This window comes from Pungitius pungitius, chromosome 7 (genome assembly GCF_949316345.1).
Source record: "Pungitius pungitius chromosome 7, fPunPun2.1, whole genome shotgun sequence".
NCBI lineage: Eukaryota > Metazoa > Chordata > Actinopteri > Perciformes > Gasterosteidae > Pungitius > Pungitius pungitius.
In genome coordinates, this window is record NC_084906.1 from 1,524,478 (window position 1) to 1,549,690 (window position 25,213).

Genomic DNA, 25,213 nt, shown 5'->3' on the forward strand with positions numbered 1-25,213 from the left:
ACCTATCAGGTACCACTGCTGTGGATGTGTATTTAAACAACTAAAACATTATTCATGTTGTTTGAGATGCGTTTTATGAAACCAACGAAATCCAAGAGATGATTCAAGTCTACCATTTAACTGTTAAAATAAATATATACATGTGTGCAAATGTATTCTATACACAAAATGTTTTGAGCTATTCAAGACTTCTTCAATCTGCATTAATGTGTGCTCAAGCGTTTGTGTCCACTGCGTTGGAGTGCACATGCTCTGTGGCCAAGATGAAAAAAAAAAGACCTTCAGAAACCAAAATAACGATTGAGGTACGACTTGATGATTTATAATCTTTGGTTACTGTTGCTGCACACACACACAAACACCAATGCTTTTTTTTTTTTGCATTTCTCCTTGAAAACAGACTCAAGATCCAGTTGTGGAAACAATTTTTTGTTCAATATTGGCAGAACTTCCTCTGAACTCTGGTGCATATGCAGAGCAGACAGGAGATCTGCCAGTGGCTTAAAAACATCTGTAACACAGTGCGACCCCAACGACCTGCACGCCAACATCCCCCCTTTCATCCCACGTCAAAGCTCGAATCAGTAAAAACAAACGGTTCCTCAACGGAGGAATTATTTATTTATTTTGTCTGAAAAGTAGTAATGCATAATAACATATATGCAGGAGTCGATGACTCATAAGCGCTGGAGCCTTGGATGGGAAATATTAGAAATCTATCCCCACCTCTGTGTATCTCTATCAAGGTCTCCATTTTTGTCTTTTTGGCCTGCTCTTGTTGTCCGTCATTCCTTTGCGCTCTCTCACTACTTCCCCATCTCCATTTCTATGTGCTTCTTGTCTTCAGATACCACCTCCACCCAAATCAATGACTTCTAACCCCATCTAACGCGCTGACACACACACACACACACACACACACACACACACAGACACACACACTCTGTAATGGAGCTCTTACACCAACATGAGAGCCTAATCTGGTTTAACCCACTGAGTACGCTACCCAACAGAGAGAATGGGGAGAATATGATCCAGACATTCTCTCTCTCTCTTTCACTCGCTCTACAAAGTGCTGCCTGTAAGCCGGGGGGGGGGGGGGGGGGGGGGGGCAGTGATGGGGGAGAACTCTACGATGAGAAAACATCTTAGGAAAAATAAAAATTCACAGCGTGGCAACCGTTAAGCGAGTTTCCTACTGAACTTTGTCCTAAAAGAAGAAGTAAAATGAAAAGATATTGTAGAAAAGCCCATACGTCTTAATTATGGGTCTCTGCGCTTTGAACATGCAGATTACATGTTCCTGTGAAGGAGCAGAGGCAAAGAGAAGAGAAATCATTTAACTGAAATCACCTCGGAGGCTGCAATGCTGCCGCCACGCTCCCCGTTGAAAGAGCTAATTAAAACCAGGGGAGTCAGGAACACAGCACAGCGCCGTGTGAAAAGTGATCCCGCTGCTTCGTCTCGGCCCCCGAGACATAAGATGAAAGAAAAAAAACTCCGTGGACTAACTTAGAGATCAGGATATTCAGATAATCCACATGCGATTGCTTTATTGATATGCTTGATATCGCTTTGTACAATACGTTACAATAACATGTATCCCTACTAAGGTCCCGCGAAATAGGGAATAGAGGTGAGCTCATGGGGAGGGGGGGGGATAACAGGGTTAAAAGCAGGCTAGGCAGGCTGCTATTTTCTGTCTATTGGAATATTCTTGCATATTCTGGACTATTTACACCTTACAACGGTGGCACTGTTTTGCACGGGCTAAAATAAAAACTTTGCACTTAAGTGCTATTGTGGTTGAGCCATCAACCAAAAGAAGCCTTTTACCACAACTTGACAATGACGCGACAACAGGCAAACAGGGCTTAAATACACCAGGGAGGTGCAGCTGATTGGACACAAACAATCAGGCAATCACAGGACGTGAAGCTCACCCAGGGACACAAGAGACATGAAACTACAAAATAAAACAGGAAGCAGAACCAAACCGTGACAGAAATCCATACGAGGGATTCAAGGATGTCCTTTTAAATGGGTTATTTCTCCATCATTTACAGCTGTACTGTGCTAATAATAATTAACAGATGGGGCATGTTAACAAGGGGTAGTGACAGACTGACATATCACAGTTATTATTAACAACATCCTAATTGTAATGACTGGTAATTAAATATTTTCTAAAAACTCAAACATAAGTTGTATACTATAAGTTAACATGGACGTCAGCCAAATTTAGAACATTTAACGTAAACAAACCCACAAAATAATGCATGGAATGTCATAGTTCAGTATTATAAATCTGTACAAGACAATCTTAGTTATCATGAAACCAACCTTGAGCAAAATAATCTGTCCTCTCCAATTCTTAATTGTTGAATTTGTTACCTATTTGGAACTCCATCCGATATAGCATCAACAGGTTAAACATCTTATTGATCTGTGGCACATTTCTTACAATAAATTAGCTAGAACCCGGAGAGACCTAGATTTTTTTCTATGAGACCTTCCCCCTTGAAGTAGAATTCTAAACTCTAATCCAAGTGCAACATAAAAAAAAAAACTACAACAGGCCTGGGACTTATCCAATATCTCTTATGATACTTTCATCCCTTGCATACAATCAAGTGTCATCCATTTGCTTGTAATGAGCCGAGGACGGTTTAGAAATGACACCATCATGGCAATTTCAACCTAAACTAAAAAGTAATAATATCCGTGTTTGAGCAAAGGCTGACTGACCGGGAAGGATGAGCTCTCTGTGGGCCTGCTGCTCTTTCCTCATCTCTAAGACTACCCAAAAATGTACATGGTCTAAAAAAAAAAAACATTTCACAAATAATGTACAAAAACAAGACAATAAACAAAGGATAAGGCGCTTCGTTGCCTTTAACTATCCGCGGTAAAAAGGCAACAGCAATCATCGACACAAAGATAAACACGCATTGCAATTGAGCTTTGAAACCGCTGTGATTGTGCCTCTTGTTTCTGTAGCACCAATAGAGCATCTTCCTCTTTGACGTCTCTGAGGCTTTATGTCGCTCTCGGCTGCAGCATCTACGTGAGTAAACACTTCCGACGCGCTGCATCCTCCCCTCTCATCCTCCGGTGCTCTCTGGAGCGGTCCTCTCATCCTTGGAGCCTTTTGTCTTTTAACACATCGGCCTTTCCTTCCTCTCCATTATCACCTCCTCTTCTTCTTCTTCTTCTTCTTCCTCCCCCTCTTGATTCTGCTCCCATTCTCCCGTCTATTTCATTGTTTCCATCAATCAGTCCTCCCACCAGTCCTGCCGTCACCGCACTCACCAATTCCACTGCAGTCTTCGGATGCACGTTGAGGCTAAATTATTTTTTCAGCTCAATAGATTTGAATTATCCTTATTTAAGAAATATGGGCTACTGCAACTGCATTTAGCACTGTTTTTGGCCCGGGGTCCTTTTCTACCATCTCAACTGGAATCAGTGTCGTGGATGGTGTGATTTGGACGGGTCCGAACCTGCCTACAAGCACCATTCATTGCTCCCGATCAGGTCCGGTAGGACTTCCAGGCATTGGTGGCTGCTCATACAAGTGGACAGGTTGCTTTGACAAGAGTCAAAATTTAGAATTATTTGATATTGCAATCACAGTCTTTCACTGTCAAAGACCAATGTATGTATTTTTTTTATTTGAATCATCATTGAAAATATTTATTTTTCCCCTCCAGCCTCAATTAAACTTAAAATGGTTCAATCTTGGACTTGATCTTCTTCAGAAGAGGTATCAAAAATACATTCTACTGGTATGTGCAGCTTACACTATGTCACAGGGGTTTGGGTTCAATCAAAAGAGGAGTGCCACGTCCTTCCAGCCTAAATTACAAAGTTGTCAAAACTGACTTTAAAAATTTCAAATCAACTTGTAACTCCCGAGAGAAACTCTCAAACCTGATGTCAATTTTGGTCGCTGCGGGAAATGAATTCTCTGTTCTGCGTGGAAACAACCTTTGTGTAAAATAAGCCTTTGTGTAAAATAATAAAAAAGGGATAAAACGGACGAGGCCGGAGCAAGAAAGAAACATAAATGTAGTAGATGTCAAATGTAACCAAATCCTGAAATCAGTTCAAACCAGAAAAAGAGGATATTAACATTAAGAAGTAGTGACTTGATTCTCATAATCTTCTGGCAAATTCTTTTTTTGCAAAATGTGTCATTTCGTTTGATGATGATCAGCCGTGGTATTTAAAATGTTACAGTAAAGAGGCGGGTGGGTGTTTGACGTGGATGGACAGAAGGATGTAGAAATGGAGGGATGAGATGCACAAGAGGCTGCTGTTGTGTGTGGATCCACCACTCAGCGTCTCTTCATCCGGCCGCCCACTCACCCACCCACAGTTCCATTGTTCACTCGCCACTCTGGTCCCTCATCATCTCACAAGCGAAAAAATGGCTGCATCATTTAACATATCCAATGTTGCGAGCTTCATGTTGTATTCAAATAAAGCGTTTCTATTGGAAACAAATGTCAGAACAACAGCTACTCAGTCTGCAGATTAAAGAATCAATTTGCCACCAAACACTTTCAGACAGTAAAAAACGGTGAAATTGTGAATGCTTGAAGACAAATCACAAAACTGCAGGTTCAAAGACACGTGTCAGTATGAGCCGACACCTAATTTACTAATGATCACCAACAACCTCTGACAGATTTAAAATTGTAAATAAACTCGTACATAAAGGTGAAGTTTGTGAAACACAATATCACAAACTTACATAGTCAGTCAACCTAACAGCCGCAGCTACAGGGTAACCGGGTGTGTGCACCCCAGTGTGAGTGTGTGTGCGCGTGTGTGTGTTGTGTTGAGTTTGAACAAAGATAACAACCCCATCACGTTGGCGAGGCCAACGCTGATTTACATTTAGTGATTCACAGGGTGACAGATGGACGGATGATGACAGAGAGGGAGGAAAAGAAAAGAGGGGAAAGGGAGAAGCAAGAGGGGAGAGTGTGACAAGCTGCTGTCCAAGGAAGCAATTAGAAGGACTCGCCTGCTGTCAGGCTGGAGAATGGAGAAGCGAAATAGTTGCTTTGAGTCTCTGCTTCCGTTAGCAGAAGTGACACTAATCCAAAAAAAAAAAAAAATACCCATTCCTATGTTTTTGGAATACGTTTGCTACTCAGACCCTGCGTCTGAGGGCCGATGATGCCGAGAAAGCAGTCACACAGCAGTGCGAGTGCTGCCTTCCAGACGTCAAACCCCCCAGCAGCGAAGCTGAATCAATTCAGCGGCGTCGTTACCAAAGAACAACAACAAAACAACGGCATTTATCTTTGTGGGGACGGATGAAAGAAAGCCAAGGAGAATCGCTTATTGGTGTGAACGCAACCAGAGAAAAAGAACAACTGCTTCAGTGGCAAAGTCACAATGGAGGCAGTTCACATGGTGTGTGGTGCTACTTTGCGTGTCCCTGCAGGGCCACTGACCCTGTGCTCTGTGCGTCTCACCCAAACACAAAGCGACACGCCGCTGGGCTCCATTGGAAGCACGCGTTGTCTTCATCGCTGGACGGTGCAGCCGTGAACACAAAAGGCCTCCATTGAAAAGGGCCGGGATTCCCAATGATGAACCACCGCCATTGTGTCCCCAGAGCCCCGGGTTCCGCAGCACTGTCAAATTAGCACACATACCTGTGGAGCTCATGTGGAAGCGGCCCGGGTCACTGTGGCTGGCTGGCGGGTGGCCGAGTTGGTTGATCGACGCCTGCAGATTCCTAACGGACTGCGGGTGCACATTGTGTGTGTGGACGTTACATCGGTGTGACTGTCGACATACCCGTGTGTGGGATTTTTGTTGTCTGTGGTCTCAAGAAAATAAACCTCAAACCAAAACAAGCTTCAAACTTTCATTCTATTCATCATAATACTACAGTTTCCCCACCTGTATTTTTCACCGTCTCATTTATCTTTGACAATTGTTCCAGAATAAAAAACTTATTGTGAAGCTAAACATATTTTCTACTGCACCCTGGTTATGAATAAGAAGTTGATTAAATACGAAGACTGCCTTGGGTCATTTTAAAATAATGCCTGTAGAAATGGATCATGTAATATCTAAAATCTATATTGAAAAATAAGAAAATAAAACATTTTTTTTGGGCCGGCGGATTTAGTGACAGACGTCAATTATTAAAAGGCCTCAGGTGAGTTGAATCATTCGAGATGTGAAGACTAAAAACGATCATCGCACACCACTAGAGTTGGACTCTGCTGCACTAACAAGATCTCATGCAGAAACCCCCCGAGAGAGCGATGTGCGTACGGGGACAGATAATCACGGAGGCTTCATTTTTAAAACATCCCTGCAGTTTTCTAATGGTGAAGCGGTGGTTTAAGAAAAGAAGGAAGCGAGGGGAAAAGGGATTGAGAGGCAGCGAGAAGTTGCAAAAGTACGGAATGGGAGATTAGATTAGAGAAAATAAAAAGGGGTCTGGTTCATGAAAAACTAAATATTTTGTTTGTGTTTAGTATTAACTGAGGTGATGGTACTTGAATGTATGCAGTATGTGTGTGTTCAGTGGGTGGGTGTTTAAGGAAAATCCTCATGAAGCAACAGCCCCGAGCAAAGCCGTAAATGGAGACAGGGGGTTTTACACACACACACACACACACACACACACATAAACAGTCCCATCAGAATGGCCTAATAAGTCCAGCTCAGTGGGCTGATGCAGTCATGAGGTGCAGATGCATGCCAAAGCTTCTCTGAGCAGTGTTTTTCAATTAGAGCAAAGGTCGGAAGGACAGTTGGCAAGAGAGGTCCCGCTAGCTAAGTAACACAAACGGTGAGAACACAACTATTAAGAGTTTTACACAGCACATCTTTTTCCAATTAGAGCAAAAGCAGAGGAAAGCAATATGTAACGTGACATAATTACCATAGGATCAATTACTAATGTGTCCCTAGAAGGCACCATCTTTAGTGTAATGAACACATCTATCCCAGGGGAAGCCTTTACATTCACCTGATGGAAAGTAACTGAGTCATAAAAACAAAGACCCAGAAAGTGACACAAGTCTTAACAGAGCCAAATAAGGTCGTGCCGTTTACTTCTCTCCCTCCCAAGTGCCCAAACTTTGAACCAGAGGCAGCAGTGGTTGGTGGTTGAAATGATTTAAGTTCATGTAAGAAAAAAAAGGTGAAAGGTAAAAGCAAAGCATTGACATCTTGAAATGCTAAGAACTAGGAAGTACAATGATTTAAGAGTATTCTGACAATAAATAGTATAATAGTATATAAATTCTGATACATGGTTGTGTACGTGAAGTAATTTCGGTGTCTTGCATCATAAACATAAACACTCAAGTGAAAATGTCCTTCCTTCTCCCCCTTACTACAGAGCCGACAGCTGGAACCCCCCAGCACAGACTAACGTTACCTCTTCAGAACCAGCACGCAGACACTCACCCCCCCGAGTGACAGCCTTGGCGTTCAGAATATCAGCTGCAGGCTCGACTGTTTTTGGGTCTACGTGGGATCCCCTCAGCTCAGGTGATTTGTGTGCATTTCAAAGCCATTACAACAACCTCTGTGCACACAATAAATCATCTTCAGTGCTGCGCCATTTTTTTTTTATACATAGCCCCTTGATGGGAGAGCTCGGCTCTTTTATATTGGCTCATTTCTAGATCATTTTGCAGTTTTTTTTTTTATTAACAACAAATTACTATGTAATTTAGATGATGATTGTGACCATTTATAAGTTATGAAAATAATAAAAACAATAGTCCCACGTTAGGACGATTATTTTCTAATAAAACATTAATTCCACAAACGTTGAGACATTAAAAAAAGAATAATCTAAGGACAATGAAACCTTGTGTTTCACTTCCTTCATAGTATTATTATTTGATCATGCGTTTATTACAGAACCCAAGGGATAATAACAAGAGCAGAAAGAGATATGAAACAACCTTAATCATTTAAGCCAATTTGACCAATACAAATTGTGCTCTGCCTTTAAATGACAGAGCATGGCTTCTTTCAAGAACTGAAACGTGAAACATTGACGAAAGAATCTGATGAATCTGATGTACTCTTGATTGCAAGACAATATTTCCACCCTCAGTAGTGAAAAGGGACTGAAATCTTGAGGCAATCCATTTTTTAAGCTAAAACGTTAAGTCAGTAATGTACTGCAAAATAGATGAGCAGATTAGATGGATGGGCTAAAGCTATTTCTATGCACAAGATGAGCTAATTATTATGTTCCACCTGTTTTAGATTGTCCTAGTTCATTTAATTAATAAAGTCCTTCTTACTAAGTTTTCCGTGCATATCATAAATAAAAAAGTGGCTTATTTCTTCACCAAAAAAGTAATTTTTGGATTTTATGTCAAAAAAAGAAAGATGCTACAAAAGTTCTGTCGTTGATACGTAAAGACACAAAGAAGCAATAAAGAAAATAAATAATGTGGTAGCACTCCACAATTACAACTTATTGTTAAATACCAACAGGGGATTCCTCTCTTTACAGTTTGTGTTGATATGAGGCCCGAGTAGTGGCTTGTTCCCCATAATCAATCAGTGGTGTTTCCAGCCAAAAGAGACGAGTGTTTATGTGTGTGAGCGAGCAAAAGAAGCAAAGAATAACATTCACTCTAAGCTCTCTGTGGTGTCAAGTCGGGCTTTTCAGGGATGGTTTCCTGCTTCACAGACTCATCAGCAACAACGTCCCCATCCCATAACAGTTAAACAAGGACTCCACTAAACGAAAAAAAAGGATGTTCAGAAATACCTCAGTGGTGAGAAGCAGTGAAAGAAAGATACAAGTAGAAGCCTTTGAGGCATGAAAGGAACAAGATGAACAAAGGAGAAATTCCAGAAAATAACAGAAGAACATAATCTCCCAATTTTACTTTTGCCATAATTATATTTCACAAATATTGACTTTCCTTCCCCCAAGTCGAAATAGTGTAAGAATATTCCCGAGTGTGTGGATCTCCGTATACAATGGATACACAATTCACACTGTGCTCACCGTTCGGAATTTGCCATTTCAGCTTCTTCACTGGCCACACTGCTGCAAACACGCAGAGAGAATATTTATATTTTCTAAAGTTGCAGGACTTTGAGAGGCAGGAAGGGTGAAAGAGAGAAAAGAGGCTGAGAGGAAGGAGAGGAGTGAGTCAGACTGTAAACACTCGGCTGGCGTGATGCTGCCCAGATGCTGTGCAACCCGTTTCAATGGCAAGCAAGCAAGTTCATTCTGACACACACACACACACACACACACTCTTTTGTTCTCATTTAATTAGGGTGAGCGTGTTATTGTGTAGTGTCACTAAGTCAAACTGTTATCGGTCTACATTGATAACAGTGGATTGAAAAGAACAATGATTTATCGGTTTCATAATTAATTGAGGTACAGCAGACTGTTTTCTTAATCGTGGTCGGCGTGTTGAAGTGTCTTTGAGAAAGAGGGCGGGGTCGGCTCCGCCAGCAGTGGTGAATGAAACCAGATTCAGTCCAATTACAACCCAAGATGTGCAGTGTGATGCTATGTCTGCGTACCGATTGAGGAACCAGTCAGCTAGCTGCAACCAGAGAGGAGCCATCCACATTTTTTCAGAGAAACAATTATTCCGCGACACTAAGAAGATTGACTGTTAGCTGGAAAAACAAGCTTATGGAATATCTGAAAACACAATTTTGTATTTCTACCCCTCTGATCGGAGAGAGATCAAGAGCATTAAGCGAGAGAGGAAAGGAGCGTTGCACCATCCCAATGGGTTTCCTGGGAAACGTTGTACATTGACCGTCGCACTCCCCACATCACATAGGCACATCAGAGCAACACTCCAACACAGCCAACGAGTCCAATGAGGGCCCCCGTGTTTCATCCTGCTCTCATTTGTCCCAAAAACCCCCATTAACCTCGTAGACATGCTGGTGCTTTGATGTCTCAGCTGTAGACGGCTTCCACTGCTCTCCAGCAGCGTTAAGTTTCAGGTGCTTGGCCGACTCTGCGTGGACTAAATATAGGCACTGTGCAAGACATTTCCCTGGAAAGGGACACACACACACACACACACACACACACGCAGGGCAGAGGTCGTTGTGTGTCTCTGTGAGAATGGGTGTGTGCTTATCAGAATGTGTGAGTCTGTGCACAATGTACTCGCGTTACATCAGATTTGACAAGCGACGCGCCGGTCAACTGTAAAAACACATTTCACTCTTTGAGTTTTGTCCATTTCGTCTCAAGAAGCAGGCTGCCAATCAAATGCTTTGAAAAACACAAGTGCTCTATGTAACAAACAATTAAACTGAAACGCACGACGGTCTGCTAATGCTTAAATTAATCGTCAATTGTCCAAATCACTTCGTCCCACCAGCTAGTTTGTTTTCAGAATGCATCACTGCAGACTCTCCATCCTTGGAGATGCAAATCAGAAACTCCCCCCGAAAATTCCGTTAACAGAAGAAATATACAACTGCAGAAATGTTGTAAACTGTAATCATGTATCCGGTCCTTTATCAATATTATGCACTCAGGTTACCAGTTAATTAGGTACATCTAGCTAAAACTAATTCAGTCTAATACAACAGCTTTAGCAAAAAAATCCTCCCTTCATGGAGGTTATAATTAGTCTTTCCACCTTTATAGACATTTTGGAGGCTGTAAAAACTTTTTTTTAAATGATCCTACAATATAATCAGCATGTACAGCATGATTCAGACTGTATCAGTACCTATTCAATTGTCAACTGAGTGTATTTAATCATTTCCATTACAACAAACTATGAAATCAACTACATACGGAGATTTGTCACCTAACTGCATTTTAAATATGGCAGAAAATAAAAAATAAAAAGACTGTCCTGAATGTTGATCAGTGAAGTCACAGGCTTAAGTGTGACCCCTGCACTATTTCTACAGTGTGTAAAACAAGTGCTTCAGTCATCCCATATCACTATAAATACAGCGTTGTAATGATAGATATGACATAGCTGTATGCTTACGGTTTGCCTTACCAAATCACTTGGGCTGAATAGCTGCTTCTGTACTTTGTTTATCTTTGAGGGAACCAATCGGACTTTAACTTGAGGACATTTTGGATTGGACATTTCTATTTACCTGGTCTAGCGTCGGTATTAGGTCAAATGTATGGTACATTTTCTTGTTTGGATATATATATATATATATATATATATAATATATATAAGGGCTCGGGAAAGTGTGTTTGTTTGATCATCTGTATGTCTGGTTAGCTGGGAGTCTTACCTGTGCCTTTGTTGCGGTCCACAAAGCAGTATTTCAGTTCATATTCCTTCAGAATCTCATGGACTTCCTGCAAAGAGAGAAACACAAGATCAAGATCAACATGGTGCCAAAATAACCATCATGTTTCAATGCATTATGGAACCTGTCGAACCAAAATATTCTATTGAACACACAATATATTTAAGTAATGTCTTCAAATCATTCACAGTGCTGCAAAAATGATTCAGATTTTTTTAATCAAAGTTTCACTGCAGTGAATCAAATGTATAATTCTGCAGTATCTCACCGGCAGTAAGTCGGAGCATCTCATGACTGAACTATACTGACTGCAAGTTATTGTTAACCAACCAGCTGTTTTACATAATCTGAAGAATACTCAAATATTCACATTGTGAATTTCTGCAAATCTTATGGAAATAGATTTATTCGTCAATCACAGCGACAAGAACATGTTGTTCTAGTTTTGATAAAATGATGCGTCTCTCACGGGTAACGCTTTTATTGAAAATGCATTTTCTGTCTACGGTCAGGTTTATAATCATCTTTTTGAGTTTATCTTTAAAAGTTATTGTATTTTTTGACTCCTGGTGGGTTGCACTGTTACACAGAGTCTCTGCTCTCAAGTGTATTATTTCCGATGTGCTCCTGTGTAACCTTGTGGTAACCTTGTGGATCCGCTCGCAGTCAAAACCTGTCCAACAACTCCGGGGTCCAACGGGAGCACAGTGTGTTCGTAAGAACAGAGCAACAACGAAATAAATAAATAAACAAAATCAACAACCACAACGCTGAAACAATCAACAGGCCGAGGTCTAAACTCTGTGACACTGAAAAGGCCACTTGAGCATAAAGCAATTAGTGTTGAGTGGCACCAGAGACCAGAAGGCATTGCTGCCCTCCAGCTGCATGGTGCACATTAGGAAGAAGCGTCAGTGTTTGACCCGACGCACCGAGTCACATGGAGACCCTCTTACCCTCCTCATGTCGTCCTTCCCACTTCTTTATCCTATTATGGTACTGTTAGCCATCGAAACATTTCACATGCAGTGAATTACATGCAGGGTTCCAAGTATCTTTATTTATTGTTGGCCATATTCCCCTGGTTCTATTCAAAGAATTAAAAAAATAAATGAACTAATGGGGATACGGTGATCTTTTATATATGAAAGCAGGTTGGACATTTCCAGGAGGCCGATTGGACAGAAAACATTTCTAATCCCATTTTTTTCCACATAAAAGCGATGAGGCTTTTCCAAAATGTCCATCTCCACACGAGTTGATTTGACAGCTCAGCCATGAACACAGTGAGCAGGAATGCGCCGCGCGGGGCGGCCCACGCAGAGGGTCACGCTCACCCGCCCTCACATTTAGAGCAGGGCGCGCTGCGAGAGCAACACGACGCAGGGGTTTCTGACATAAAAAAGGTACCAGACGAAAAGGACAACCCGGTTCCCCCCGAGTGCCAAGAAATAAATGAGCTTAGAGGGTAAAACAAAAACAGTACATGGAAAATCAAGTAAAGAAGTGTACTTAAAAGATGAAAACAAAGGAAGTGCTTCCTGCACTAAAAGGTACTCAGCAGGACGAGTCAGACTTATGTCATTATCTCAGTGTCCATTCTCTCTTTGAATCGGGTTTGTTTGGCACATGACAAGACGCTTAAAGACTATTCTTAGGAGTCCCAACGGTCCGGACAATTTACCAGTTTCTATGATATTGTAGTTTGTTTTACTCCATTTCCTTTTAACATTCCATGTTTTAATGTTCCATTTAATTATCCTTCCGAGCTGTTCTGTAACGTTCTAATCTGTTTCATTGAGATTCGTAACACGCCATTTCAACAGCTTCCTAATCAACGCCATGGTATCTGCCTCGGTAAAGAGGCCGAGGCACCAAATACTGAACCAACAAGCCTCAAATCACATGTTACATATTTAAAAAGACACCCATCTCCCCATTGCAAGTCTTTATGGCCGACCAACACAACATGTATTCATGTATTTGTAGATATCATACAAAAAGCATTTCATTATTTTTCTCTTACTCTTTTTTTGGACTATGCCATCAGGTGCGACCTTGAAGGCTTCTCTTTGCATTGCTTTGAACAAAAGTGTCTGACCAAACAATTCAAAGTAGAGAAAAAAGACACAGCTACTCAAACATGATTGTGGACATGCGGTCCAGAGACGCATGTTCAGGCCTAAACACTACGCAACCATTTTACACAAGTACACAAACAGACACTGCTTTTGCAAACCAATGTGTGTGTGTGTGTGTGTGTGGGGTGCACAGAGAGGGGTGTTGACGGGGGGGTAGAGGGGGGGGGACAAACACAAACTGCATGGCCTCCTTACCGGCAGTGACTGTGTCCTTGACCTACTGATGCACTGACATGTGCTACAGAGAGAGAACAAGAGGATGTTCTGGTCTGCCAACGGAAGGCCTCACACAACTATCGGCATTGCAAAGAGCTCCATTTTCATGACTCACATTTAGTAAAACAAGCACTACATTAATACCAATGATATTCGTGGTACTGTGCTTTTATAAAGCAGAGTAAGCTGCTGTAGTCTGGGAAGTCAACACAGTCTAAGAATGTGCTACTTATTCATTGCAAAATGGTTTTTCAATACTTGGTCCACGCCAAGCTTCGAGGGTGTGTGTGTGTGTGTGTGTGAGAGAGACATAGGTGGCTCAAACCATGCACAGCACAAATCACTGACCCATTGAATGCCTCCCAGGAGAGCTTCTTTGAAAAGGTATGCATGCTTGCATATTAACAAGGAGATGAACAAACCTACAGACAAGTGCAATCCTCTCTTTTTCTGTTGGTCTGGTCTTATCTGCAAGCCTGACAACCTCTGTCTGCACTGGTAGGATTCCTCCTTTTTGTTTTTTTAAATGTATTGCTCTTCAGTTCACTTCCTATCTTTCTCAACCTTCGTCCTGTCCTTGGGCTTCACATCAATCTCTTTTCCCTCATTCTATGGTTTCCGTGGTCCACGCAGAGTCAGAGGTGGATTCATCGTGTCGTTTCTTCACTCGCTTGTAACATTTCCCCTGATGCAAGGCGGTCTCTTACTACAGGTGTCAGCGAGGAACATAATTCCATGGTACATAACAGCCACCACGTGGGATTGAATCAACCATACAAAACTCATCAATAGATTTCCCTTTATGACTTAATAACGCTTGAATAAATACAGACATCACATTTGCATTTGATGTGGGAAGTCGTCACTTCTCCGCATCCCGTTGGGCCATTTAATCACAGAGACGCAGGTCAGCTTGACATCAGGGAGGACAGAACCAGTGGGCTGAGGGAAGCAGGTGGCTCGCCCAAAGACGGGACTCATTTTGCCGTCACCCCGTGCGACCCCACCTCCCTCCACCCACCCACGGTCAGCAGTCATGATTCATCTTTTTCAGTACATGAAAAGTCTGTCAGAATTGCCAAAACAAATCTTGTATCAGTAGAAACATATTTGTATCCATCTATACATGCTTTTGTCTGAAAATATAAAATTTGCTTGGCTATGTTTGTATCACGTATCTCTGGTTCAATGAAGACTTATTCTGCACCATGTATGACAATAAGTCCTCCTTAACATCCATATTTTGGGTTTATCCGCAGCTTGTGCCATTGGAGTACAGCTCATCATCTAACCCAAATAAACTGCTGCATCATCGTAGTGGTCTGTCCGTAACAGAGAGTCCAACAAGTGCATCTTGAATGCCTGCAACAAAATTGGGGCCAAAACATCTGGGAATTTTGAGGTAATGCCGGTGAACCACAACGAACCGGGAGGGTTAGAATTCATGAACATATGCTGCTCGCACACACACACACGCACGCACGCACGCACACACACACACACACGCGCACATGTTGCAGAACTTGTGTGTTTCTGAGATAATAATTTAGACTTCTGAATAATTCAATAACTTATCAGAAGTCCTTGGAAGCCCACACAATAAACCTAATATTACTTTACCCTGCAGTGCACCTGCAAATATGCTTTTACACGCCGTCGTAGGATTTGTTTAAACATCACTCTCTTTTTGTATTAATTCCAGGTTGAGTCTGAGATGCTCAGTTGGGATGAAGGCAAAATTCTCAATCAAGACCTCGGTTCGGCTCCTACTGGAGCTACTGGCCACTTGAAAGCTGTACATTATTTAGTGACTTGAACATGTTGGAACCTTAAACTACCCACCCCCCCATAACAAAAGGATTTGGATACGTTAGTGGACTTTCATTCTGCTAAATGCCACTGAAAGCATCTAAACCGATGATGATCAACAGGCTATGAGTGATGCACCGCTATTTAAGCTTTGTTTATACAATGTTGTGCCAGCATCCACAGATCCGAAGGCGTTTTCATTTTGCACAATGCAAAATGTACTGTGAAGAAGCAAGAAGATGATGAGCGTAACCGACAATCTCATATAACACAGCTACTTTATTAAAGCTTTGTAGCGACAGAAGTCAAGTAGTGAAGTTCATCATAAAGAAACAAAAGTTGAGTATTTAGTAAACTATTTTATACGATTCTCTCCGTTCTCTCTGAAACATATTATAACACTGTGCCACACACACACACACACACACACACACACACACACACACGATACAGTTGTTTGCTAATGGGGCAGCGGGTATGAGAGGAATGGGAGAGGGTGTCGGATGGGCAAGTCCATCAGACAAGTTATATAAAAGGCAGTGAAGAGGACTTTCCCCTTGCCATGAATCTATAACCTTATGTAAGGTCAACACCCGCTCTGTGACGATCACTGTGCATAGCAACTGTTGCAAGTATATATTAAAAAAAACAAAAGGAAAAAATATAAAGCAAACATTGCTTTGGTTTTATTTTAATGTCTTTAAAATGTTGAATTCACAACCAAAACACAACGATTGGTTACAAGATATCACGTCACTGCTGGTCTACAGAGGAAAGCGTCTTTGGGTGACACAACACTGCCAATCATTACATTTGAGGTAGCTGGATTGTTGTGAAAGTTATTCTTAATCGACGCATCATTGAAGCAGTATTGCCGATAACATTTTAAAAAGGTTTTGTCAAATCACCGAGCCGCATCGACGAGACACCTGCACAGGTCAAATATTTAAGCTACAACACGACCAGCGGATGGCGGATGTCAGAGTGCGAACGACTCCCTGAATGGTGACACGTTCACGTTGGAGCCGGGCTTCACCCAACACATCACACTCCTTCTGACCCGTGAATATTCTGTGTGGAAAATCCACAGAAGGAGAGAGAGAGAGAGAGAGAACGTCCACCTCTGCTGCTCCCACTGATCCGAGGGTCCGTCCCTTCTCTCCGACAACCTGCACAGGGACCACGGACACTCCCCTCCCATTCTCCTCAAAAACACACCCCCTTAAACCCACTCTTGACCAACGCTTTTTCAAATGTACAACGGTTGCACCACTTTTCCAATTAAAAGGGTTGGAAGGTCTGCGAGCAGGCAGCGGCCCTACTGCCGGGATACTACAGGCCACGGCGGCGTCTGGAAGCCCGTCTCGGCTTAATTGTTGAGGAGCCCGGGCTACTGAGAGCTATTTTATTGAGTTTCTTCTCGAGGTAATAAAAGAAAACGATAAGGACTGAGAGCATCCCTGTTGTTGTTGTTGTACACGTCAGGTGTAATTTACGGGTATGTCTAGTCTGCGCAAGGGGATTGGTTGATGCCTTATTTGTGAGGTGAAAGAAAGCTAGGATGATCAAACTTAACGTAATATTCACGTTCTCTAAGGAAAAAAAAAAAAGATATATTATCAGGCGATAAAAAGCTCCCTTACGGCCACATTCATGCCAAACCAGACAATGCTGCCAAAACACCCGTCCTTCCATTCTTTCAAGAGGGTTGGTAGTTTAGCTGCGGGGTCGGGGGCCGGCCAGGAATACTCAAAGAACTGCACTCCACGTCAAAGAGTTACACCAACTTCTGGGAGGAACCCAAAACGGACCCAAAGACGGCCCGAGGGACGAAGGGGCAGCATGCAGACGACCCACCTGTCCGAAACCAACAATATGTGAGAGGCCGGGCATCCTGGTTAGTTATTTAAAATACAAGGTTTTTTTGTAGTCCGTCAATGATGACATCATAGCATCCAACATACCAGCAGCATGACGCCCTTTAAAGGGACCTTTAGTGTTAATGTGTGTCGATCTGTGTAAATGCAGCGTAACACACAAACAGCGGTTTGTCTCGTGCAGAAGTAGCAGAACTATTGGTAATCTATCGGTCGTGTTGATTAGCTAAAATAGTGACAACGGCAACAATATTTAAATGAAACAAGTGGCATGAGAGATTTATTTCCTTTTTTTTTTCATCTTTTAGCGAAGGAGCTGATTAAATGTCAGTTTCTTGATGTACACGTTGGATGTTAAAATGTGCGCCGAAAGAAGGATGAAGAGGCAGAATAACAACAGATGTTACATTAACTGGTAATGGGAAAAGCATCTATGCAGATAATTGCGTATTTTCCACAACAGCTCAATGCAGTGAAAAGACCCAATTATCTAGCGGCAGTTGGAAATGTGAATAAACGGTTTTGCCGGACGTCATACGGAAGGTTTTTGACGTCACAACAAGTGCTCTGATGCCTTCTGTGAAGTCTCACGCTGAACTCATCAGCCCGCTGAGCTCTGCAGGTGCGCAGGGCGTCAATTCAGATAATCACCAAACATTAGTAAAACGATTAAGGTTCATTCGTTTGTGTAAAAAAAAAAAAAATAATAAAAAAAAATGCCATTCAATTATGCAGTTTGTGATTCGTTGGAAATGTGGGATAAAAAAAACAATTGGGCTTAATTGAGCGTTTAGATGAGAGCAGGACGTGGCTGTGTGATAAATTAAGACACCGGCGTGTTTCTTTGAACTCCAAAAGAAAAGAAGAAAAAAAAACAGAAACCTGAACCTTTAACTTTAAAGCGAAGTTTTTTTTTTTTTTTTTTTAGACGTGTGGCTTTTAAATCACCCAAATGTACTGAACGAAAAACGTCCTGTCGAGCGAAACGAGACGTAAGCAACATTTGAAAGTGCGCTCGTGCGTCGCACTTCTTGCCCAAAGTAACGCGTACCTGGTTAGTGGTGTCGGGCGGAAGGTTCTTGATGAGGATTTTCCTCCTGTTGCTCAGCTCCTGGCGAGTTTTGGCGAGCCTCCTCTCGATCTCGTCCGGCTCCAGGTCCGGCAGGTCACGGAAGCTCATCTCCGGGTCGGAGGGCTGCTGCGCCGCCGCCTCCTCGTCCCCCGGCTGCCGGCTCTCCGGGCTGTTCATCCCCGGGGAAAGTGCGCTCTCCCCGGCTAGAGAAGAGGGGACGACCGGCGGCTGGATGGATGGGGCTGCCGCCATCTTGAGTGGCTGAGTGAAAAGTGAGAGGAAAGAGAGAGAGGGAGAGAGAGAGCGAGGGAGGGAGGGAGAGAGAGAGAGAGAGGGAGGGAGGGAGGGAGGGAGAGAGAGAGAGAGAGGGAGGGAGAGAGAGAGAGAGAGGGAGGGAGGGAGAGAGAGCAGGTGGGAGGCGGGTCTGAAAGAGAAAGGTTAAACATCACGTGTAAAATGCAACGAAGTAAACTCCTTTATTGCTAAAAGTATACATTTTTCTTGGGATTAAATATTCCCAAAATATTCTCAACATCACTGTTAGTGGAAGAATAAATACCACGTAAAACATACCTCTTTTTTTTCACCATTTGTCGTAACAGATCACCATGCAAAACTTTTTTTTCAACTAGTATTGATTTAATTATATCCTTTATTCATTTATTTTTTTCAGGTTCACGTGGGTTGCAGCACGTCAGGCTGCACCTTGCAGACTCCTGGTGGACCCCAACTGTATGACGAATCCAAAGAAGCCAACAGAGATGCTCTGCCGGTGCCACCAGCAGAGCATCTCTGCTTCTTTCCATCCACCTGCTGAACTCCTCCACATGTTCAGCCTGGCGAGTGTTTTTGTACACGTTAAACTGCCCTTTTTTTTCCCCCCGAGAGCGAGGCCTTCATTGGAGAACATCTCCAAACGAGCGTAGCTTTCCCGTTATCCCGTAATGGAACCATGAATCAATGGCTGCCCGCCTTTCCCCCCCCCCCCCTTTCTACCCAAGTCACCCATCGAATGCCAAACCGGCAGCCAGCCGAGCCCGCTTGCCTTCCCACCGTGGGTGGAAAGCTGCTCCTGGCAAACACAAATGGAGCAGAGCTCCCTGCCGAGTCCTCACAATGCCTACGTAGCTTCCGCGGGCTGCATGAGTCGCTGACAGGACGCGCACACACACACACACACACGCTCACAGGACGCATTCACACTCATGTAGGTCCACAAACATGTGAGCAATTGCACACATCAACCCACCAGAGGAAATATTTAGCATGACTATGCCGAGGCCTGTAAGAGAGAGTGAAATCAGCCTCCATCATCCGGCCTCCATGTTCTCTCTCCCTCTCTCTCTCTCTCTCTCTCGCCATCTGTGTGAAGTGTTTCTTGGCAGATTGGAGTCCAGACAATCACAGTTGTCAGTGGGTGAAAATGATCTCATGTTGCCAAGTGGCGGAACTCACACACCTCGACTGTAAATGGGCCGTTTGGATGAACGCTGCAATCAAGTTGACACTTAGTCCACTCGAGAGCGGGGAGTCGGTCCAAAGAAAAAAGGGCGTCTCCTGACATTTCAAACAGGAGGAATAGAGAACTGAGAAGAATAGATGAACTGCATTTTTTTTTTAAATATTTCCACACGTCTTCATCTATTGGCTAATGATACTGGCTTTTAGATTGTTCCAGTTGTAATCATGATAGATGTGACTACATCTTGAGCTCACTATGCGAGTTTATTGATCAATTAGCCACTTTTCAGAAAACAAATGTTCAACTATTTGGACAACTGCTTTACCGTTAGCGGGGGTCAGTGGGTCAGTCAAGCCCGGCATGGAATCGGACGAGAGACGAGCTACACACAAATATGCCTGCCTCACATTCTCATGTCGGAGCTTCTTAGGTGGGGAACTTGAACAAAAACACATTATTCATGATTAAAACCGAACAATTGGGGTTTAATTTCATTACTGATTCATCATAATACTGACACCGTGTACTGAAAACTCCCCAAAATACTTTAAATTAAAAAAGATGTCATTAAATACAAATATAGTAGTACATGTGCTACTGATCACACACTTACATCTTTTGCACAGGTGAGAAGGACAAGCATTCATGCTGTACACGTGCAACACACGTTTTATGTCCAATTGCAACCAGCCGAAACAAAGACATGGTTCCTTGCACTTGAAAGGCATTCAGGTGAAGTCGGTTTTCGATGCACCTGCAGCACAAACAACAGTCGCTACCTGCTGACAGATTGGGGGACATGACTCATTGAGCAGAGGCTTCTCTGACAATACAGCAAGGACCTGCCTGTCACTTACACAAGCTGATTTGGGGGATGCATGAATTACTCCACTGAGTGCTAATGAAAGTTTTCATTAGAGAACAATTATTTTTTCCCCCCCCCCCCTCTCTCAGTCCCACTGGTATAAACGCATCCATAACACACACACACACACACATTATCTCAAGCAAGCCCACAGTTGCACGAACTGTACCTCTCAAAGCATAATACCTGTGCAAGTCAAACCCCGTAATAGTGGGCTGTGCTTCACAAACCAAGGGAAAGAGTGATGTTAGTCCCCCTCCATCCAAAAACATCAAACCCCGTAATAGTGGGCTGTGCTTCACAAACCAAGGGAAAGAGTGATGTTAGTCCCCCTCCATCCAAAAACACGAGAGCCCTGCCGGTGCTTCAGCGCGTCAGCCAGTGATTCACAGCCTTTTTGGAGCGGGTGGGTGTAGAGCCGCTCGCTGGGACTGAGTGCGGGTGCGTGGGTGGGCAGAGTGGCTGAACGGGCAAAGCAGGCACCTGAGATCAGCTCCGTGGGCGTGAGGATGGGACGAGAGGGAGAGGGGGGGGGGGGGGGGGGGGGGGGGGGGGCTGAACGCTAAATGGTTCGTCGCGCGTGGGAGTTGACGGTGAGCACCTAACAAAAGGGGTGTGATCGTACTTTGGGGTTATGGATACCTCGCTCGGCACTCGGGTCTGGAGTTCTGAACGACCACGACCACCGGTGCAGTCTGGTGACGGCTTCTCTTCTCATATCACGGAGATTAAGGGAGGGGTGACCTACTAATAACAGCTGACCTGGACACACTGGGCGATACGCACAAGAGGTCCCTCCCCAATTCACGTCCTAATTACAGTGGTGAGAAGAATTAACCCCCCCCCCCAGTGCGTCAGGGAAGCGCCTTGCATGTAGTTGCCACCTCTTTAAGCGTCTTGCGCCATATGAAGGCTCTCATTACATCTATGGATGAAGTTAAGTGCAGCACCTTGGAGCAGAACGTTGTAAATTTTGATTTTGCTGAACGATTCTGTTTCAAAACACGGGATTTCTTTTCAAAGCCCTTTGGAATTGCTTACAACGCAAGACTTGAGATGAGATCAGTGTCGAGGTGGTTTTGGGAAATTGGGACTCTGGACTGCACAAAATATGCTGCAAGTGCACGTCTGCTGTACTGTTTGGCAGAGTGGAGACTGAGTGAAATGACCTGAGGGAGCCTGGACACCGAGGCTCGCTGCTCTGATTCACAGCGACTCCCTGGCAGGGAGACGCAGACAGCTCGGCAGAAAGAGGCCGACAACAGGGAGGGGGGGGGGGGGGGGGGGGGGGGGAGAGAGAGAGAGACGATGGGAAAGAGAGAAATAACGGTTTTGGTTTTGTGTGGAATGAATCAATGCTGAAACTTGGGGGACAGGGGACAGGGAGACGGATAGAAACAAGAGAAGTCCACCCCTCCGTCCGCTCTCTGCAGTGCTGAACTACTTCCTCTTTTGCAGTAAACACAAACAATTCTATTTCCACCTCAAGGAGAAACTGTTCATCTGCTTACATCATATGAGCGCGTAAATAGGCAGTGCTACACCACATCCACGTCAGATCCACGTCAGACACAAAACGTCAACAAAAAGCTTTACCATGTGCTTATTTCAAAGGGATCATTTAGAAGACTTTATTGTAATTTAATTATTATGGAGTTATGAAGTAACTAGTATTGTGATGACACTACACACACGTGAGCCTGCGTAACACCGTTGTTGTTGTTGTTGGTCTTTTCACGGGACAAGGTCAAAGTAATGTGAGAATCTTGTGAGTGCGTTATGATACATTCATATCGGTTCTATATTAAATCGATTTCACATTTCTATTTTTTTGGGGGGGGTGGGGGGGGTCTTAATCATGTGCCATCTGGGTTCAGGGTGGAAATATGAGTATTTTAAATAATGCAAGGACCCTTTTGAGGGCAGAGAATAAAAAGCCCAATTCATATGGAAGAACAAGAACACCAAGTCTGTTTAGCTGTATTACAGATGTGAGTGCACTGGATTGGTTTTAATAGTAACCTCACTGCTAAATAGATGAGTAAAAACAACTAAAACATAACCTATATGCTCCTGAGCAAAGTGGAGCAGACTCTTATCATCAGTGTTGTGACACTGTCTCTACACAATGGTTTTCCCAGGAAATGCTGTAGGTACAGAAAGGCTTCATAAATAACTGATGGGGTCTTCCAGGCAGCATGTTCTACTATTCACCCACAAATGGCATGGTCTACAGGCAACACATTGAAACACCGCCCCGTTGAGATGTTTGACTTTCAACAAAACCATGAACATACAAAGATCACAGCGGTTAGGGTTAGTTTTTGGGGTCAAACAAACGTGTGTCCCAGGGTCCCACCCACAACCCGCAGCAGTTTTTACATACTGGGACCAGTGTGTGCGGTCTGCTCAGCACCGGCACACAGACACGACTAATGATGACGAGCTCGCTGGTGAGTGAACATGAATCAGTGAAGCCACATTTAAAGGAGCAAGGCACTGAGGCACTGAAACGTGAATCCCCAAAGAGCAGCAGCTATGGAAGAAGAAAAAACAGATCCTTAAAGTGTAAAATGGACTTTATCACATTCACATTGCAATAAATCTCAATTTGATAACCTTTATATGATACATGGGGGGGGGGGGGTGATTTACACGTTCCTTCAGTACATTTATCAATGCAAATGTCACACACACACACACACGTACACACACACACACACACACACACAGCTGGTGAATACTGTTCTGCAGGAAAAGAGGGGTTTTTAAAAATAAAAGTATTTGACCAAAATTGACACACGTATCAAAATATATGCCCAGAAGAGCTACAAAGCTGCTTCGACGCCCATCCGAACCCAAATGAAGTGAGACGGGAAGATGTGTGCGCGAGTAAATCCATGTTGTTTATGGCCCAACATCCAATCGAATGGCGTTTCACGTGATGTTAAACATTTATGTCAGTTGAGCCTCGCGTTGAGCATTTAACCGAATACACATCCGAGTTCAAAAACACTACTTCTATGACATATGTCAGGTAGTAGGGATCCCATATGGGTGCTCAAATGTTTAACTTAAGTGACAAATAACTGCATGAATGTGTGTGACAGTCTTGAGTAGTACTTGATCCATTAGAGCAACGCTGCACCCCGAATCAACAAATAGAATCTTCTATCTGGTCATTACTCCGTAAAAATATGTAGTACTGGTTATTTAGAAAGTCTAAATAAGTCCACGGAAAGATGAGCTCTCTTTAATATTTTGAAGACACATGATATAAAATTAGAAGTATCTCAAACGTAAAAAGTGTGTATAAATGTTTCCAAAAACTGACTTCCATCCAATATGGACCTAAAGAAAAAAGAACCTAAAAACATCCGAGGCATCAAAATACAGTATAGTGAGACACCATGAACAAACCATTTCAAATATCAGTCATGTCTAACCAACATGAAATAATGGATGTTATATCGATTCGGTATTTACACTTCATAAGGAATCTCTCTTTTTCACCCAGAAGAAAATGGATGTCAAACATAAACCGTTTTGACCAGTTGATCAAAACCACGAAGCACAGATCCGTTCAAAGGGAATCTTCATCAGAATAAAAATAAGTGGATTTCTTAATCATAATAATTCCAACTCTAATTCTCAGATGCTATTTAATAAAAAAAAAACAAAAAAAAACAATACAACGCATTCCATTAAAAATGTTCCAGGTGGATAAACAGTATCTCTTCACAATCACACACTCTCTCTCTCTCACACACACACACACACACACCAGAGACATAGAAAACACATTGGGAGTGGTTAACCACAGAGGAGCTGACTGATGTGTGGAACCTCTGACCAACGACAGCAGCAGCATTTCTCCCCCTTTCACGCTTACTGATGAGAAGGAGACTCCATCACGTCCAGCACACAAGCTCAACAAAGGCGCAGCATCAGCTGGGCCACTGGGGGGGGGGGGGGGGGGGGGGGGGAGGAATCTGGTTAAACTGGAGCCTTCTATACTAGTTTTTCCACTGGGGCAGACATAGGAGACGGCCCTAGATGTGTGTGAGTCTCTCAGGGCCGTTGTGAAATTGTCCTCACGCACCACATCTCCAGCGAGATGGCGAACCCCCGGGAATGTTTTGCTGGTGTTGAGTCTCACTTGTTGTTGTTGTTGTTGTTGTTCCTCCTCCTCCTCCTCCCTCCCCAGGAGGCTCACACGGACCACATGGAGTTCTGCCTCCTGAAGACATGTCCAGAATGAGGACGTTCAGTGCAGCACGTCTTACCTTAGAGTTACACCAAGAGCTCAGTGATTCGGGGGGATTTCTGTATTCACTCAATACAGAAAAAAAAAATGTGTCAATGACCAATTTCTCTTCTCTACTCTGACGGACAGGATGTCACTTAAGGCCCACAGATTTTCTTTACCAATAATCAATGAAAAATACCTTTGTTGTTTGGATTTTAGATCCCTGCACATCC

At 43.3% G+C, this 25,213-nt stretch overlaps 1 protein-coding gene across 1 annotated transcript in view; it reads right to left on the reverse strand.

The window, feature by feature from the left end:
* Positions 1 to 18,681, reverse strand: part of raver2 (ribonucleoprotein, PTB-binding 2) — a 43,237-nt gene extending 24,556 nt beyond the window's left edge. The window contains exons 1-2 of the mRNA XM_037470193.2: positions 18,384 to 18,681; positions 11,272 to 11,338 (exon numbers count right to left, since the gene is read on the reverse strand). Of these exons, the coding sequence (XP_037326090.2) occupies positions 11,272 to 11,338; positions 18,384 to 18,656 (340 nt within the window). The 5' untranslated portion in view covers positions 18,657 to 18,681. The remainder of the gene's footprint in view (positions 1 to 11,271; positions 11,339 to 18,383) is intronic.
* Positions 18,682 to 25,213: the final 6,532 nt, after the last annotated feature.